The sequence below is a fragment of the Maylandia zebra genome, linkage group LG7, assembly GCF_041146795.1.
Source record: "Maylandia zebra isolate NMK-2024a linkage group LG7, Mzebra_GT3a, whole genome shotgun sequence".
Classification (NCBI taxonomy): Eukaryota; Metazoa; Chordata; class Actinopteri; order Cichliformes; family Cichlidae; genus Maylandia; species Maylandia zebra.
In genome coordinates, this window is record NC_135173.1 from 36,242,077 (window position 1) to 36,258,675 (window position 16,599).

The window sequence follows — 16,599 nt, forward strand, 5'->3', positions numbered from 1 at the left end:
AAATAAGATAAAATAACAATAATTAAATATAAATACATAAATAAGATCACACTGTTGATCACCTAAGACATCAGCAATATCCAGTTTTGTAGGTTTAACATATTTTACCCACTTATCCCATAGCTGATCAACCACAGAAAGCAACCAATGTGATGTGAGTGTTTTTTAAACATGCAGATATAAGGAGCATGATCTAACTCTGTTTCATTTTTTTAGGGTTTGCAAGGTCCTCCTGGAGAGAAGGGACCCCGGGGACCACAGGTGAGACAAATCCTCACAAGGTGGTTTATCTTATAATTTGGTTGTAAGTGTTAAGTTTCTGGTGTCTCTGTGAAATATCACTTTGAGAAACCATCACATTAAACATCATAATTTATAATAATAATAAACTGAAAATAAAAAAGGACACAAGATGAATAAGTATTTCTGCAAATGCAATTAAACCCTGATTTAAAAATCAGCCCAACAGTCAGAAATATCCTTCTTTTGTTTTCTTGCATTTGATGATGATAATTATGATGATGGTAAATGGCCTGTATTTGTATAGCGCTTTACTTAGTCCCTAAGGATCCCAAAGCGCTTTACACTACAATCAGTCATCCACCCATTCATTCACACACTGGTGATGGCAAGCTACATTGTAGCCACAGCTGATCTGGGGTGCACTGACAGAGGCGAGGCTGCTGGACACTGGCGCCACCGGGCCCTCTGACCACCACCAGTAGGCAAACATGACGTCTTTTAACTTCATAAGGCAAAGGCCTATTAACTTTTCATTAGTGATTATGATTATGACTACAGCTAGTTTGGTAGTTTGTCTTTGCCAGCATAAAATGGATTTGCTCAAATTGGACTGACCAATAGTCAGAGTTATAGGAAAGTCCAAGGAAGATTAAGATCTAAGTAGGAGAATTATAGATTTACACAAGTTAGGATGCTGTCTTGGAACCATTTTTAAACAGCTGCAGATTCCAAGCTCATTCATTCAAACAATTGTACACAGGTACAAGACATTTGGATTTGTCGCCATTTTGCTAAGGTCCAGAAGAAAAACCATATATCACCCTCAGATATAAAGAAAATTGTTTATGATTTTCAAGAAAACCCAGGAACAACCAACTGGAAAGTGCTGAAACACCAGCATCACTGTACACAGCCAGAGTTTTATTTTACTGAGATGGTGCTGACCAAGAAACAAGCCGCTGCTCCAAAATGAACTCATTCATGCTCAGCTTAAATTGAGCAGCTGCCACCATGGAAAATCCATTTGCCTTCTGGAGAAAAGTTTCATGGTCAGAGAAACAAAGATTGAGCTATTAGGCTCAATGACAAGAGGGAAGGTGAGGGTTTCAAAGCTAAGTGCTTTGTATCAACTGTCAAGTATGGTGATGATAGTATCATGCTGAAACTTGGACACAGTTAGCTGTTCCAACAGAAGAATGATCCAAAATTCATATCAAAACTCAGTTTGGAAAGCAGAATAACATTAAGCTTCTGGAATAGCTTTCCCAACGCCCCAACCTCAACCCTATTGAAAATTTATGAACAATGCTAAAAGAGGCATCCATGTCAGGAGACCAACCAATTTAAATGAACTCTACCAATTCTGCCAAGAAGAGTTGTCAAATATCCAGCCAGAGTTATACCAGAAACTGTTTTTTTGGGGGTTTTTTTCCCTTTTTTACCAGAAACTTGTTGATGGCTATCCAAAGGTTGAGGTACAAGTTACTAAGGAACATTTTACCAAGTACTGGAGGTGTACATGCTTTTGTTGTACAATGTGTTCACCTTGTTGGTGAACTATCGCCAGTCACTTTAACCATCGTCAATCCCTGACACCATCATCCATTGGCTCAACCCCTGCTGAGCAGAAGGACAACTTTGTCAGAGAAATAAAATGTTAAAAAATACCAAACGGCATCACAGGCTTACAGGCAATTTAGTTTAGTTTAGCAACAGCATTGTGATTCATCAAACAATACGTTGTATGCCTAAATTAGAATAAACTGAAAGCTAAAAAGAAGAAAAACATTCCAAAGAGCCTCACAGAATTGCAGTAAATATTTAAAGGCAATTCAGCATGAGCACTAGCATCATTAATCATTAAAATAGCCTGCTGCTAAATTGGGATGATCAGTGTGATAAGCTGAACAAAGCATGCCCAACAAGATTCGATTTACAGATATTTTGCTAATAGCATATTTACCAGAGCAAACGAAAAAACTGTCAGAGAGACAAAGTGAGGAAATATATTAAATAAGGTCGCAAACTGACAGTTTTAAAGGCAATTTAACATTATGCTAAAATTCTTTTCAGAGCCATCACAGCATGACTTTCAATTCTGTGTTTCAACAAGTTGAACTGTTGTTGTTTCTAACAGGGTCGTCTAGGAGATGACGGCCTCAAAGGGATACAGGGTCCACAAGTAAGTTTGAGTTAAATAAAGAAGATTGCACTCTGCATTTTCATTTGGGCAGATTGTGTTTGCCCAATCTCACTCACTGCTTTTTCCTTTATTTAACGTGGCATGTTTAGATTAGGTGTTGAAGAATATGTAGTTCTGCATGCTGTTGAAGGTCTGCCTAGAAAACAAAACCAGTCTGCAGTACTTACTATTCAATTCTATGTTTTTGCTGATTGTCCCGTCAGACTTGTTGATGAAGCTATTTTTGGTCAGGCTTGCTGTGACTCCCACAATAAGACAAAATAAAACTAATCATTTAAAGATCATCTAAAGCTCCACTGAATGAGATGCAGCTGTTGTAAGCTGTTACTGCAGGGAGGGAGCTGTCTTTCCATAAAACTGAGTATGCTGTATTTACATCACATAAATGGGTTCTAATTGATTCATTGTTGCTGATTTCCCTGCAACCCGTTCTTGTATTATATTACTCACAATCCATGAAACAATCATCACAAAATGAGTAAGTTACCAGTCATTTCATCATCGACGTGCTCCAGCGGTGCATAAAAACAGAAGAAGTGTTCATTTGCAATCGTTTGCATTTGTTAGACATGTATATAGGCAAACGGGCAAATATATTGGTTTAAAATCTCTTTAAATTAAAATTGATTGTATGTTATTGATGAATTGTACACATTAAAGAGAAAAAATGTGTTGTGATTAAATCACAGGATGTGCTTCAGGAAGTGTTTACTCCAAATTAATGAAAAAAATAATCAGTGAGCAAAATAGTGATTGTTTTTATATTAGACTTTAAAAAAATAACCTAATTGAAAAAGTTTCAATTTGTATTCTTTTTTCTGTCATTTTTAAGGGTCCTCCAGGTCTACCAGGTCCTGATGGGGCAATTGGAAAACCAGGACCAATGGGAAGCAAAGGGCCTCCAGGACCTCAGGGACCACAGGGGCAGGCAGGAATCCCAGTGAGTGGGTACCTACCATCGACTGCTGTTACCTCATGTTGCATGGAGAGATAAATGTCCATGTTATTTGTTTTTCAATACATGTAAAATCTACTGAATCATCACAAGAGTGCATAAAAGCTGACGTGCATGTCTGTTGGATCTGATCAGGGTCCGCAGGGTGCTGATGGATTATCAGGGGAACCGGGGGAAAGAGGACCTAAGGTAAATTACAGTAAACTTCAACAATTATGTAATGTAAATGTTTTATAATGACAATCTCTTATTTCTGCCTTCATTAATGTTCAAACACTGAAACTTCCAGGGTTTACCTGGATCACCTGGAGAAGCAGGCCCCATGGGACGACAAGGACAGCAGGTTGGTGGATTTTGTTGTGAAGCAATTAAAACTTCTTAGATCTGATTTCTTCACTTACCTCTCCTAACTGCTGGGCCTCTGAAGCCAGCTGATCAATACTTAAGGCACTTTTATCTAATCTTATGAACTTTTTCCTTATTCTGTATATTAGATTTAAAGAAAGTGTGTAGGAATTATTGACACCTGGTAGTAAGATTTGAGCTCAATTTTCTTTGCCTGTGACTGTGTTGAGTCACCATAATATCCATTGATGAGATAACTTGAGACAGATATTCTGTTTTGTTAAAAAGAAAATGTATTTTTGATTAGCAGAGAGATTTTCAGTCCAGAAAAGGTTACAATGTTTTGTGCGGTCACCAGCAACGATTTTGTTTTTGCTTTGTGCTTGTAATAAGTACAGTAAAATTAGCGTTCTCAAATTTCTCTTGCAACGTCACAACTTTAAGCTGCCGTTGTTTTGTTGGTCCATTTTGTTGGAATAACTTGGCAGTGCACCATGGCAAGCTCCATGAAAGAGAACTAGCTTTTATATATTATTATATAAAATGTACACTGATTAATTAAACACTAAGTCACATTCATGGTTCATGCTTGAGTAGCCATAATGACAGAGCCTACAATACAACCCTTATTGTAATTGTTCCATACTTTGAACATAAACTATGGTGTGATTAAGGCCCTGTTTAATGTTCATAAAGAAAATATTATTTTTAATTGGCTTTTTTAATTGCTCCCTTTTTTTTGCCACCAATTAGTTTTTTCTATTAGAATTTAAAGTTTTGCTGTTCTATAAAGCAGTTTTCACATTTTTCATCAGGGTCCTCCTGGCCACACAGGAATCGAGGGCCCACTTGGAAGGAAAGGAGACCAGGTCAGTGGTAACAGGACCAAAGTTGTATACCCGAAATTATAAACCTTGGACTCCATTATTGAGGAAACACTTGAAATAAAATGTCTTTATTCTCATAACAATGTCAGAGTCAGACTTGAAAAACACTTCTGTCCAATCAGAACTGTAAGTTACAGTGGTCCCTCGCTTTAACGTGGTTCACGTTTCGCAGCCTCGCTGTGTGTGTGTGCAGTTTTCAATGTTTTTTTTTTCTTTACAGCGCATTGTGTTCTGCGTCCTGATTGGCTGTAGACCATTGTCAATCAATTTCGTGCCTTGTCTCCTGTACAGTACAGAATGCGTTCAGCTTGTCAAATTTACATAAATCTTCGATTGGTAGCAGTGTGACTCTGAAGTGCTGCACTGTATGTTTGTTTTCTCCCCGACAAACACAAAAATGTCGATGAAACGCCATCACCTGCGGGTGCCTTTTTTTTCCATTCTATAATACTGCACTTATTTTTCTATGAAGGTTTGAACTTTGAGAGTGTTTAAGCAAGAGAGAAAAGTGTGAAAATGTTCATGTCTGTCTGAGAAAAGTGTATAAAGTGTGTAGTGAGGAGTTTTACAGCCTTAAAACATCTGTAATAATTGTAAAAAATGAAGTTGGCTACTTCGCAGATTTCACCTATTGCGTGTTATTTTTGGAACGTAACTCCCACCATAAACGAGGGACCACTGTGCCTTGTATTAATCAGTGGCACAGATGAACATTTTCTTTAATTCTTTTATTGCAACAGAAATTAAATTCACAATAAATGTGACACCTCTGTAGCTGCAGCAATACTCAGCGCCTGTTCATTAAATGCTCCATGCTGAGCAACTTTAAGAAAATGGAACAGTCTGGTCTGGGTACAGGAACCTTAAATGTGGAAGTCATTAAACTACTTTTTCTTTTGGACCTCATGAAGCCAAGGAGACTTTGTTTAGTGATTTAGAACAGTCTGCAAGGGTACAAACGTTTGATAACTAACAACTTTTTAGCCTCCAAAAGCCTGATATCTGACTTTCCTACACTTTCCTGTTTGACAGGGGGATTTAGGACCTTGTGGGAAACCTGGTTCTAAAGGGCCACCAGGAGAGAGGGGACCTCAGGGGGGAAAAGGCCTACAAGGACCATCTGGACCAGTCGGTAAAGAGGTTAGTACAATTATCTTTTGTTTACTTAAATTATTTCAGGTGTTGAAACACATGTCCAGCTGCTGTCTCTTAAATAACAGAGTTGTTGTACCGGTGGTGATTCTTTTTTTCCAGAACCCCGTTTCCTTTATTGAATCCTACAAGCATCCTGTCCAGAGTGTATTGTTGTGCAACAGATGTGCTTTTAATTATTGGTAGAATTAAATTACTCTCAGCTGAAAATCTGAAGGTATTTGAGGTCCTTTGTTTTGTTTTTTTGTTTTTTTAAAGTATAAAATTGGTTTGAAAAGCATTAAACCCCCATTTGTGGTACATAAAATGTGGAATTCCATTTTCCTGATACTGTGGTAATGACAGTACCTATTTCACATTTTTAAGGTTTTGAAGTCTTGATTTTATGAAAGAGCAGAGAGAGACCGTGTGGCTTGTAGTTTTTGTAATCATGTCAACAATGACATCTTTTTAAATCTACATTAACCCTGAAAGCACCACAAACAAAACAGGATGTGGCAAGATAAGTATCTTTTAATAATCTTTTTGTTGTCTGCAATACAACAGCGTTATTGTTTTTTAACAAAGTGAAGCCTGATATCTAGTTCAGCCAGCTCGAACTGTTTCCCACTCAAACCTCACTCTCCTTCCAGTTTGATGGTCTATTTAAGCAGAGAAAAATCTCCTATCCTCATGTTTTAACCCTTCCACCAACCCGGCTGTTGGGCTCGGGGGATATTTCCCTATACCTCCTCATGTCCTCATAACTATTTGCGAGAAGTCGTGCTTGAAAGCTGTAGGCCAAACTAACTGTATAATCTTCTCAAACATGAGTTTTCTGACAGATCTGATTCTTTATTACATGTAAAACATTGCCTTATGAAGAAGGAAAATATGTTGGTTTTACCTCACTGTAGGCTTCCTTGATGACTGAACCATTAAGTAACTTCTGTTCCCTCATCTTCTTCAGGGGGATGTTGGACTTCCCGGTGAAGTTGGAGATCCTGGGCCCAAGGGGGAGAAGGTAAGCTTCAGTTTAGTTAAAAATACAATATATTGAACAAGCAGGCGAGTTCTCTCTGGGTGATGTTTGCACTACCGGTCATGTTGTTGTTAATGTGTGCAGGGTGAGCTGGGACCTCTTGGTTTGTCTGGTCGAGAGGGTCCCTGGGGACCCCTCGGAGAAAATGGTGACAGAGGTCCAAAGGGGGAGAAGGGCCACTTGGGACTGATGGTGAGAATATGTGTACTCAACAGTTCGGTGGAAGTTGGATGTTACATTTTAGTAACACTACCCACATTTCCTTCAAGCTTGTTCAATTTCAAAACACCAACAGTGAGATTTATTAGAGCAATTTTTAAGAGCACTGAAATGCAAAAGGGTGACACAAAGGATAGATTATCTAAGATCTATCACTGTAAATTAAACAAAGAACTTCATTCAGATTTATTAAAATCATTGGAAACTGATGTCTTCCTCTTGAACAGGGTGAACCAGGACTGATGGGTGAACTAGGCCCTGTGGGCCTGCCTGGGTTACTGGTGAGTTGAATACCAGAATGTAGAGTATTGATGCTTTTGATATGCTGCTTAGAGTGCTTTTTGAATTAACCTGTATTGAATAGTTTATAGCTGTGACTGATATTTAATGACACACAGTTGGCTTTTTCCCTCACAACTCTGCAGATTGCAAACTGATGTTAATGTGCAGCTTTATTGTGCTGTGATTCTTTTCTCATTTCAGGGAATGATAGGTCCTCCAGGACGTCCAGGTCCCGATGGACCTCAGGGAGAGAAGGTAACAAAACGGTTTCTCATAAGAGTCACAGTGCTGTTAAGATTTATATAGTACATAATTCCAAATAAGAATTTTAAGCGTGCCCTCTAAGAATGTTTTTTCACGACGTTTCAGCAAACTTTTGAAGTGCTTTTCATTATGCACAATGAAGTCAAGCCTAAAAGGAGGCTCAGACTCAGAAAGACACTTCAATTGGTTTATTTTTACTGTGATGCGGGGTTAATGGACGAGTCGTAATAAAGAAGATGGTCTGCACTGGCAGGCAGGAGTTAGGCAATAGCTGTAGGCAGACTCGTTTCATCAGTCAGGGATAATCTGAGGCTCAAACCCAATAGTCTAGCAGCTTGATGAACGCCGTTATCACTTTGGTAGGAAAAGCCAGCTTAGATGCATAGCTGCTCAGTAGAGTTACTGAAGGGCAGGTGTGAATGATCAGTAGTCTGCTGGAGGGAATGAGGCCTCGTACCTGGACACACAAACATGGAAAGAGACTAAGGACAACAAGGGGAAAGAGACCTGGCACTAGAGGAACATATATACATGCTGCATCAATGAGTCAGTCACAATTTACACAATATGTTCTTTCTGAATTTACAGCTCATGTTATTTTCAGCCCAAACAGGGCAGGGTAGGTTTACTCACAACATGCTATCTATACACTGCCTCAGTACATTTCACCCCAAAATTCAGTTTATTTGAGTAATGTTGAGTTTTGGAATGGTTAAGCGTACCGTGCCAAGGGGTGGGCTTGTGCGCTGTTCATGTGGACACTCCCACAGCACACATCTAGTGCCTGAGTACAGACGTTGAAGATTTTTTCAACATCAGCTGCCTCTGAACAGCACAACTGAAAATTGCTGTTAAATAATAAATACATCTATAGGGCCACCCCTGTTTTTCCACAAGTAACCTTAAAGTCAGTAGAATCCTCAGCTTTAATGTGCTTTGGCTCTTCCTTTTTTTTTTTTAGGCTGACAGTCATAGTTTAATGAATGAATGATAATTTCTGCTTCGTACATGGTTGGCTGAGAGGACCTTTTCCTTACAAGGAAAAAACTGACCTGTTTTTTTTAATCAACATATTCTTTATTTACAGTACAGAGGCCTTTACTATGAGGATTTTAGCTGATGAGCATCAGTAATAAATATAGATTCTTAAATGCAACTTTAGTCCTTATTTTTTTTCCTACATCTCTTTTATAAGTCTCCTTCATCAGGCTGCGGACACCATTTAACCTTTTATAGGGCACTATAATATTTAGTTCCTTCTATGACCACCCTACGAAGGATTTATGTTTAAATCAATCCAGTTTAATCCAAATAAATGATTTGCTGCAAAATTCATCTCGTCTTTTTTTTTTTTTTTTTTTTTTTTACAACAGTGGTGGCTTTTACTGCTATACCGTTTATGTTTTTGCCTACTGGTGGTGGTCAGAGGGCCCGGTGGCGCCAGTGTCCGGCACATACTGACTGAATGTAGTGCAAAGCGCTTTGGGGTCCTTAGAGACTAAGTAAAGCACTATACAAATGCAGGCCATTTACCATTCTTTATAGATTTTTAATAATCACCATTTGATGAGTAGGTGACACTCATAGGGATCATTTTCTATGGAAGAACAGTCACATGATCTCTGAAAGTCCTGTTTAGATTGGTCGTATGCTGCCAACACCACCCCTTTCATGTGAACTGGGGAAACCCCGAGTTAAATTAGCACATTGATAACCAGCTAAATGTGATCCTGTATCCTGATCAGTGAAGTGAATCCAGATAACAGAAAGCTACCCTGGGTATGCTGAACGTATTTCTGGTATAGGGCCCAGAACCTGCAGAGCTCTGTTTAAAGAAATACTTAAGCAGTGATTTGAAAAGGTCTTCATCCATGTCTCTCTAGGGCGAGCATGGGCCCGTAGGAATTACTGGACCGCCGGGTTCAGCAGGCCCTCAGGTAAACTTTTTATTCCTTTTAATATTTTTTTTTAACTTAGTGTGTAGAACATATATATATGTAAAATTAAATTTACTTTCTCTTTCTCATGTTTCTAGGGGATAATGGGGTCACGTGGTGTCAGAGGAGATCCTGGGAGGCTCGGACCACCTGTAAGTGCCTGCTAGTATCAGAAAGTTGTTTCAAAGTTTCAAACTAATATTTCAGCATTGTGCTACTTTCTGTTCTATCCCAGCAAACATCAGTCAGTTAAGTGTTTGAGTCAGAACTTTATTTTCAAGTAATTTAAAGAAAGGTCAAGCAGAATACTACAACAGTCAAAATTTTTATTACGATCTTTAAAATAAATAATCGCCAAAGTAATTTAATAAACGCCTTTGACCACTGAAGTACCTGCAGGTGTACAAGATGTACTGTGTACAAGAGGTGTACTCAGCACAGTTCTTTACTTTACCTGGCATCTAATTGTATACAGGATTATACAGAAGCATTCTACTTCAAAATCACATTCTCTTATGTTATCTTATGTTAAATGTAATCAGATTTGAAGGGCAAGGAAAAATCAAAGATGTTACTAATATGTCACAAGACTTGTACCACATTTGTGACTCCTGCAGGGTCCAGTAGGACATGCAGGACCAAAGGGACACGAGGGAAGTAAAGGAGAGCCTGGGGAACTGGGACTCAAGGGAGAGCCAGGACCTCCAGGCCCACCAGGGGAGCCGGTTAGTTTGATTTAGGTCTTATATGTATACTCCACTGTATAACATTTATTAAAATATAATTGTGCGTTGCCATCTTAATAATAACATTAAATCTAAAAACTGCATCTGTCTATAATATATGACCTCTTAAAAACATCCTCATATTAATATTGATCACTTGTGCAGGGCGATGATGGTCTTCCAGGAATTCAGGGTCCTGAGGCTCTGCCGGGGTTAGAGGTGAAAACCAAACCACTATTTTGAATTGTAAAGACTGCACTTTTCCTGCTTAACAGCCCTGACTTTGTAACTTCTCTTTCTATCTTCTCTTTTCTTTAGGGGCCTCCTGGAGAGGTGGGACCCCAGGGCCTCCCAGGTCCTATAGGTGTTCCTGTGAGTGCAGTTTAAAGCATAAAGTCACTATAGATGATGAAAACATGCCAGCTTGTTTAAAATTACTGTTCCTGGTTACAGAGTGTACACACGATGTGTTTGTGTGCCTGAAAGAAAGCCGCTAATGAGAAAAAAAAAATTGTCCTTGCAGGGAGTTCAAGGAAGACCGGGACCTGAAGGCAAACAGGGCATGAAGGGGGAGAAGGTACAATTATCATCTATCTTATCTATCTAATCTATCTCAGCTAGCAACAAGTGCACAAAACACTAAAGAGGCCCTACTAATGTGTTGCACAAAATGCAATATTCAGCTGCACCCACACGGGAAGCATTTTGCAGCAATATGGTGACCACAGAACACAGAAGATGAATGACATTTGATAACTTAAGCAACTATGGGCAAAAAAATTATGATTCCAGCAAGAGTCACATGACAGGGTAGTAACCTGGAATGCCTATAATCACCTTTCAGCTTTAAAGTAATGCGCAACAAGTTTCATGAGACATTTGCCTATTCTTATGATTCCTCATAAAAATGGACAAAATGCCTATATCTTCTTTACTGTCACCTTTGGGTGCCATATATTTGAGTGTATATACATTCTTGGCTTTTGTGTCTGTGAAGGTTCTCAGTCATCCAGGTCATCGTAGTCTAAGGAGCTTGGAAAGAAAAAAGCGTCTGGACTTCTTTAAGTTGCTTGAAGACGTTTCACCTCTCATCCGAGAAGCTTCTTCAGTTCTAAGGGTCAAATGGTGGAGAGTCCCAGATTTAAACCCAGTGGGAGTTTCCCCCCAAAAAGGGACAAAGGACCCCTGATGATCCTCTACCTAATCACATGAGCCAAGGTGTGAAAACAGGTGTGGGTCACAATCAGCCAGGGTTTCGGGTGAGCTCATTGTGAAACCTGGCCCCACCTTATCATGTGATTTGCTGAGGTCAGATGGCCCAGGGTGTGAGTGGGCGTTAAGGCGTCTGGGAAGGGATCTCAAAACTGGATTATAGATGGTAGACAGTTGGTGTCGTAAGCCACCGCCTCTGCTCAAAGATGGTCGCTCACAGTGGACATAGATGGCTTCTTTCACTCCTCTTTCAAACCATCTGTCCTCTCTGTCCAAAATGTGAATTCTTGGCTTTTACTTTTCAAATAACTTTCCCACTTTGTGTTTTGCTCCACAGGGAGAAGAAGGCAAGACTGGTTCACCAGGGAAGAGGGGTCATGTTGGAAGGAGGGTAAGGTCAACGAAAGGTTTATGTAATGTAAGGATGTAGCGCCATAGTTTAGTCATTTACACGCTAACAAGCAAAATATTCCCCGTGTGACTGTGGGAGGAGGAACAAATTCTCTGGGAGTTATGTTGAGAAGAGTATCCACTGTATACAAAGTGACTGGAACTAGCTTTAAGGATGTAACAGTGAGTCCACAGTTGTGATGAAGCTACGATGATCTCTATATTATCAATATTATTACTTTTCTTTTTTTATCATGGCGTATTCATCCTCAGGGAAAAAGGGGAAAGGCTGGAGTCAGAGGGCCCAGGGGAGAGAGAGGACCAAAGGTGGGAACACAACTATATGCTTTGTGTAACCCCTACAGTTGGTTTAAATATGAGATATGACCTAACAGTAGACTGTGCTTTATTGTTTAGGGTGAAAAGGGAGACACAGGACCGGTGGGGCTCCCTGGATGGTCAGGACTCATTGTAAGTGAATTTGTGCACCTACCCATCCATACATCATTGTTGAAATTGCTTCTTCATTGGTCTACCACATTCAGTGAGTTGGAGACAAATGGATGATTTTAACAAATAGAATGCGTTTATTATTATGTGATGTGTTTTTGTGTTCTTTACCAAGGGAATCCCCGGCTTACGTGGAGAGTCAGGTGATCAAGGTCAAAGGGGTGAAAAGGTAAACAAGTAAAAAGATAACTAAGACCGACTACAGTACTGTTCAAAAGTCTTGGGTCATCCCTTAGTTCTTTATGTTTTGCTTCCAACTACTTATTCAGGCTTTCTAAAGGTCTTTCAAAGTGTCTTTCATCCTGTCTGTTAACATATGTTTCATATCTTCTTAGGGTGACAAAGGAGACATGGGACTGCCTGGACTACCTGGAGTTGATGGCATGAAGGTAGGAGCAGTTAACAGATTTAAACAGTCGTAAACAAAACAAACAGGATCATTTAAGTTGTAGTCTTTTGTGGGATGTAAATGACTGTTTAATATGTTTGGATATATCAAGATAATTTGGAAAATAACAAAAGGAAGACAAATGCCAAATGGGATTCACATAGTGGTTCATTCTGATCAAAGAACGCTCATCCAGGTGGTTCTGGTTTTTATTTACTGGGGCCATTAAAAACACTAGAAACATTACATCACTGCTGCTTTGGGATTTTCCTTTTTTTAGGGTATCCGTGGTCCTGTTGGATTGCCTGGTCCAGAGGGTCCAAAAGGGGAACAGGTACACAAAAAAAGACTGCAGCATTGTTAGCTCTCGGGTTTAAAGCCTTGAATTTTCCCATGTGTAACTGTGTTTAAATGATGTTAAAGATTGACAGATGTTTATGTTTCTCACTATACTGATGTTGTCTTAGGGAAACATTGGTCTGCCAGGGCCCAGGGGCATGTCAGGGATGCCAGGATTGCCTGTAAGTATTATCTCTCTCTAAATCTTTAATATACTTTTGAGTATGGCAAGCTTATGCAACATCTTTTATTCATGATACATTTTTCAGCCCTCTTTAACTGTTGTATTTTTCTTTTTCTGTTTGTCATTTTCCCCCCTCTGATATGCAAAGTTTAGTCAGGAAGATCTATCTTGGACTTTTTCAATATTTTATGTTTTCAATTCAAGAATTTCACATGTTTTGCTCAGACACTTTTTGCCAGGGTATGTCTGAAAAATGAAGACAAATGTTATTGTTTTATAATAACCGCTGCAATTTCTGCATAAAGGCAGACTGCTGTCTGTTAGCCTACCCTGTTCTTCAGCTACCAGCCTGTGAAATCAATCATCATTCAGAAGCACTTTATAACTGTTCAACCCACTGTGTCTTAAGAAAAAAAAATGTCCATTGACTAAGATTATAAAATCAGCAAGGGTACAGGTGACAGGCTCTTAATGCAGCTGATAAAAGCAGTCGGAAGTCGATAAATGCACTTCATACTGAAAAATCACACTAATGCCCTTTTCTTCCCCTGTCCTCTGTTCTTGCAGGGTTTGTTTGGATTAAAGGTATGAAATCATCACCTCCAGCTCTCTTGTTCTTCTATATCAAACACTCTTCAGCTCTTACTCACCACTCTGTGAAGAAAATGGCCTGTTCCCCCTTTTTTAAGTGACTCACATAATCATAAAGATGTCACACTTGGAAGTTGGCAGTCTAATGTGATCATGCAGCAGTCTTTATTTCCTTATCGGTGTATGTGATAATTAACAGTTTGATATTGCCATGTGGAAGAGTACGGAATTGTATTGTTATATTGTTGCTATTATATATAATTCTCCCTGCAGGGATTGAAAGGCTACCAAGGTCTGCCTGGTCCACCTGGCAGGAAGGGGCTGCCGGTAAGTCTACAACAGATGGGTAAAAAACACTAGGTTATCATGTTTGCTCTAACAATGCAAACAGTTTTCTGTCTGTTGCAATACCTGGGTGCAGGGCGTTCCCATCTTTCCTACTTCATCTGATCTGGGTGGAGTAGAAACTGTGTTTGCCCCAAATTTGCTCTCATGGGTTAGCAAAGCTTGTTTGGAAAGCTTGAAACAAAACCCAAACAAGGGTGTACAGTTTAATTCTAATTACCCTGAATTACATTATACTAAGATATTATAACAGAATTATTCCCAGTTATGTCAAATGATTGATATAATACTTTTTATCTATTTTGGCTAGTTTATAATAGTTTAGGTTTAGTCATTTGAAGATTAATCTTGTGTTTTAGGGTCCACCTGGCATTCCCGGACTTCCCGGAAAGTCACTGAACATGACCTTGTCTCAGCTCAAGGCAAGTAGTTTCTAAACTGTATTGCCAATTATATGTTGGAATTGTTGTTTTCTGTTACGAAATATTCGATTAAAATTGCACATTAAAAAACATTTCTTTCCAACAACTGGAAACAGTATGTGTTTAAAAAAGAAAGACAGAAATTAAAGATATAGAGATATAAAGAAATAAGAATTTTTTAAAAACCCCTTCATATCAAAATCATTATTTTTCATTAAATTTACATGGGCTCTAAACATTAAACTTGGCCGAATCATATTCTCCTCATTGTCTTCCCATATCCAGGACCTCATGTATATGTCAGATAAGCCCAACTACCTTCTGATCCAGACATTGCTGGATACTCTTCAGGAGGAGCTTCGGCTGCTTTTGGATCCTCCTGATGGCAGCAAAGAGCATCCAGCTACTACCTGTCTGGAGCTCTGGCTCTGTCACCCTGAATACAGCAGTGGTCAGTTACTGAAACTTTAAAGTAAACACTAAAGCAACACTGAACGATTGTGAACGATCCCCAAGCTAGATGGAGTAAAAAAAGGGTTAAATGAGTGTCTCCTGCTCCATTACAGCTTTGTGCTATAATAGAATAGATTTACAGAATAGAATACATTTCAGAGGAGAAATGAAAAAAGATTAGTTTATTTTTCTCTTATTTGGTTTTGAGTAAAAGCTAAAGTGAGGCTTTGTAGATGATTGACCTGTATATTCTCTGTGTAGTGTGGTTCAGCGTGTGGTTTAGGCCATCTAAACCAGAACTTCACCTTACAACAAAGCGTCCATCTGTTTCAGTACTTCTAAAATAATTTGAGTCATATAATCAACAAGCAGAATCTATTAGGTTCACCTCCACCTCTTTCCCAAGGTCAGCTCTGATAGGCTCCCTGTGCTCATAGTTGGATAAGCTGCTTAAGATTATGGATTAAACCTATTTATACTATTTATACATACATATTGTTATTAGAGCAAAACCAGTTGAAGTGCTTTGGTTTTTAACATTACCCCTGTACTTCACCTACCTCCGAAGCATGGAGGGTAAGTAGCCTTGTGAAATGTTTGCATTTATTTAGGCTCATTTAACACAGATGGTAGATTTAAATTCTTGTCTTGCTGTTTATGCTTTACTGCCACTTTGCTAAGAGTCCCTAAGTGCTGATATCAAGTTTCAAAATCAGTTTGTTTCAAATAACATCACCCAGTAAAATGCATGAATTCTTTTCCCAGCAGCATTGTGTATATAGAAAAATGCTTTGTTTTAAAATAAATGTTATTTTCCATTTATGACTTTTTTCCCTTTGAAGAGATTATTAACTTTATTTTATCTATTTTATCAGCATATAATATATTGACAAATACATACATACTGTACAGTGGGGCAAAAAAGTATTTAGTCAGCCACCGATTGTGCAAGTTCCCCCACCTAAAATGATGACAGAGGTCAGTAATTTGCACCAGAGGTACACTTCAACTGTGAGAGACAGAATGTGAAAAAAAAAATCCATGAATCCACATGGTAGGATTTGTAAAGAATTTATTCGTAAATCAGGGTGGAAAATAAGTATTTGGTCAATAACAAAAATACAACTCAATACTTTGTAACATAACCTTTGTTGGCAATAACAGAGGTCAAACGTTTACTATAGGTCTTTACCAGGTTTGCACACACAGTAACTGGTATTTTGGCCCATTCCTCCATGCAGATCTTCTCGAGAGCAGTGATGTTTTGGGGCTGTCACCGAGCAACACGGACTTTCAACTCCCGCCACAGATTTTCTATGGGGTTGAGGTCTGGAGACTGGCTAGGCCACTCCAGGACTTTCAAATGCTTCTTACGGAGCCACTCCTTTGTTGCCCGGGCGGTGTGTTTTGGATCATTGTCATGTTGGAAGACCCAGCCTCGTTTCATCTTCAAAGTTCTCACTGATGGAAGGAGGTTTTGGCTCAAAATCTCACGATACATGGACCCATTCATTCTGTCCTTAACACGGATC

The 16,599-nt window shown here is 39.0% G+C and overlaps 1 protein-coding gene across 2 annotated transcripts in view; it reads left to right on the top strand.

The window, feature by feature from the left end:
• Positions 1-16,599, top strand: part of si:ch211-196i2.1 (uncharacterized) — a 119,969-nt gene that overhangs the window by 92,588 nt on the left and 10,782 nt on the right. For both annotated transcript variants that reach the window (XM_076886308.1, XM_004538603.3), the window contains 28 exons: positions 217-261; positions 2,381-2,425; positions 3,279-3,386; positions 3,537-3,590; positions 3,691-3,744; positions 4,562-4,615; positions 5,666-5,773; positions 6,735-6,788; positions 6,891-6,998; positions 7,253-7,306; positions 7,509-7,562; positions 9,455-9,508; positions 9,607-9,660; positions 10,126-10,233; positions 10,399-10,452; positions 10,552-10,605; positions 10,757-10,810; positions 11,783-11,836; positions 12,109-12,162; positions 12,253-12,306; positions 12,461-12,514; positions 12,681-12,734; positions 13,014-13,067; positions 13,201-13,254; positions 13,824-13,841; positions 14,121-14,174; positions 14,552-14,614; positions 14,900-15,065. In XM_076886308.1, coding sequence (XP_076742423.1) covers positions 217-261; positions 2,381-2,425; positions 3,279-3,386; positions 3,537-3,590; positions 3,691-3,744; positions 4,562-4,615; positions 5,666-5,773; positions 6,735-6,788; positions 6,891-6,998; positions 7,253-7,306; positions 7,509-7,562; positions 9,455-9,508; positions 9,607-9,660; positions 10,126-10,233; positions 10,399-10,452; positions 10,552-10,605; positions 10,757-10,810; positions 11,783-11,836; positions 12,109-12,162; positions 12,253-12,306; positions 12,461-12,514; positions 12,681-12,734; positions 13,014-13,067; positions 13,201-13,254; positions 13,824-13,841; positions 14,121-14,174; positions 14,552-14,614; positions 14,900-15,065 — 1,795 coding nt within the window. The remainder of the gene's footprint in view (positions 1-216; positions 262-2,380; positions 2,426-3,278; positions 3,387-3,536; positions 3,591-3,690; positions 3,745-4,561; positions 4,616-5,665; positions 5,774-6,734; positions 6,789-6,890; positions 6,999-7,252; positions 7,307-7,508; positions 7,563-9,454; positions 9,509-9,606; positions 9,661-10,125; positions 10,234-10,398; positions 10,453-10,551; positions 10,606-10,756; positions 10,811-11,782; positions 11,837-12,108; positions 12,163-12,252; positions 12,307-12,460; positions 12,515-12,680; positions 12,735-13,013; positions 13,068-13,200; positions 13,255-13,823; positions 13,842-14,120; positions 14,175-14,551; positions 14,615-14,899; positions 15,066-16,599) is intronic.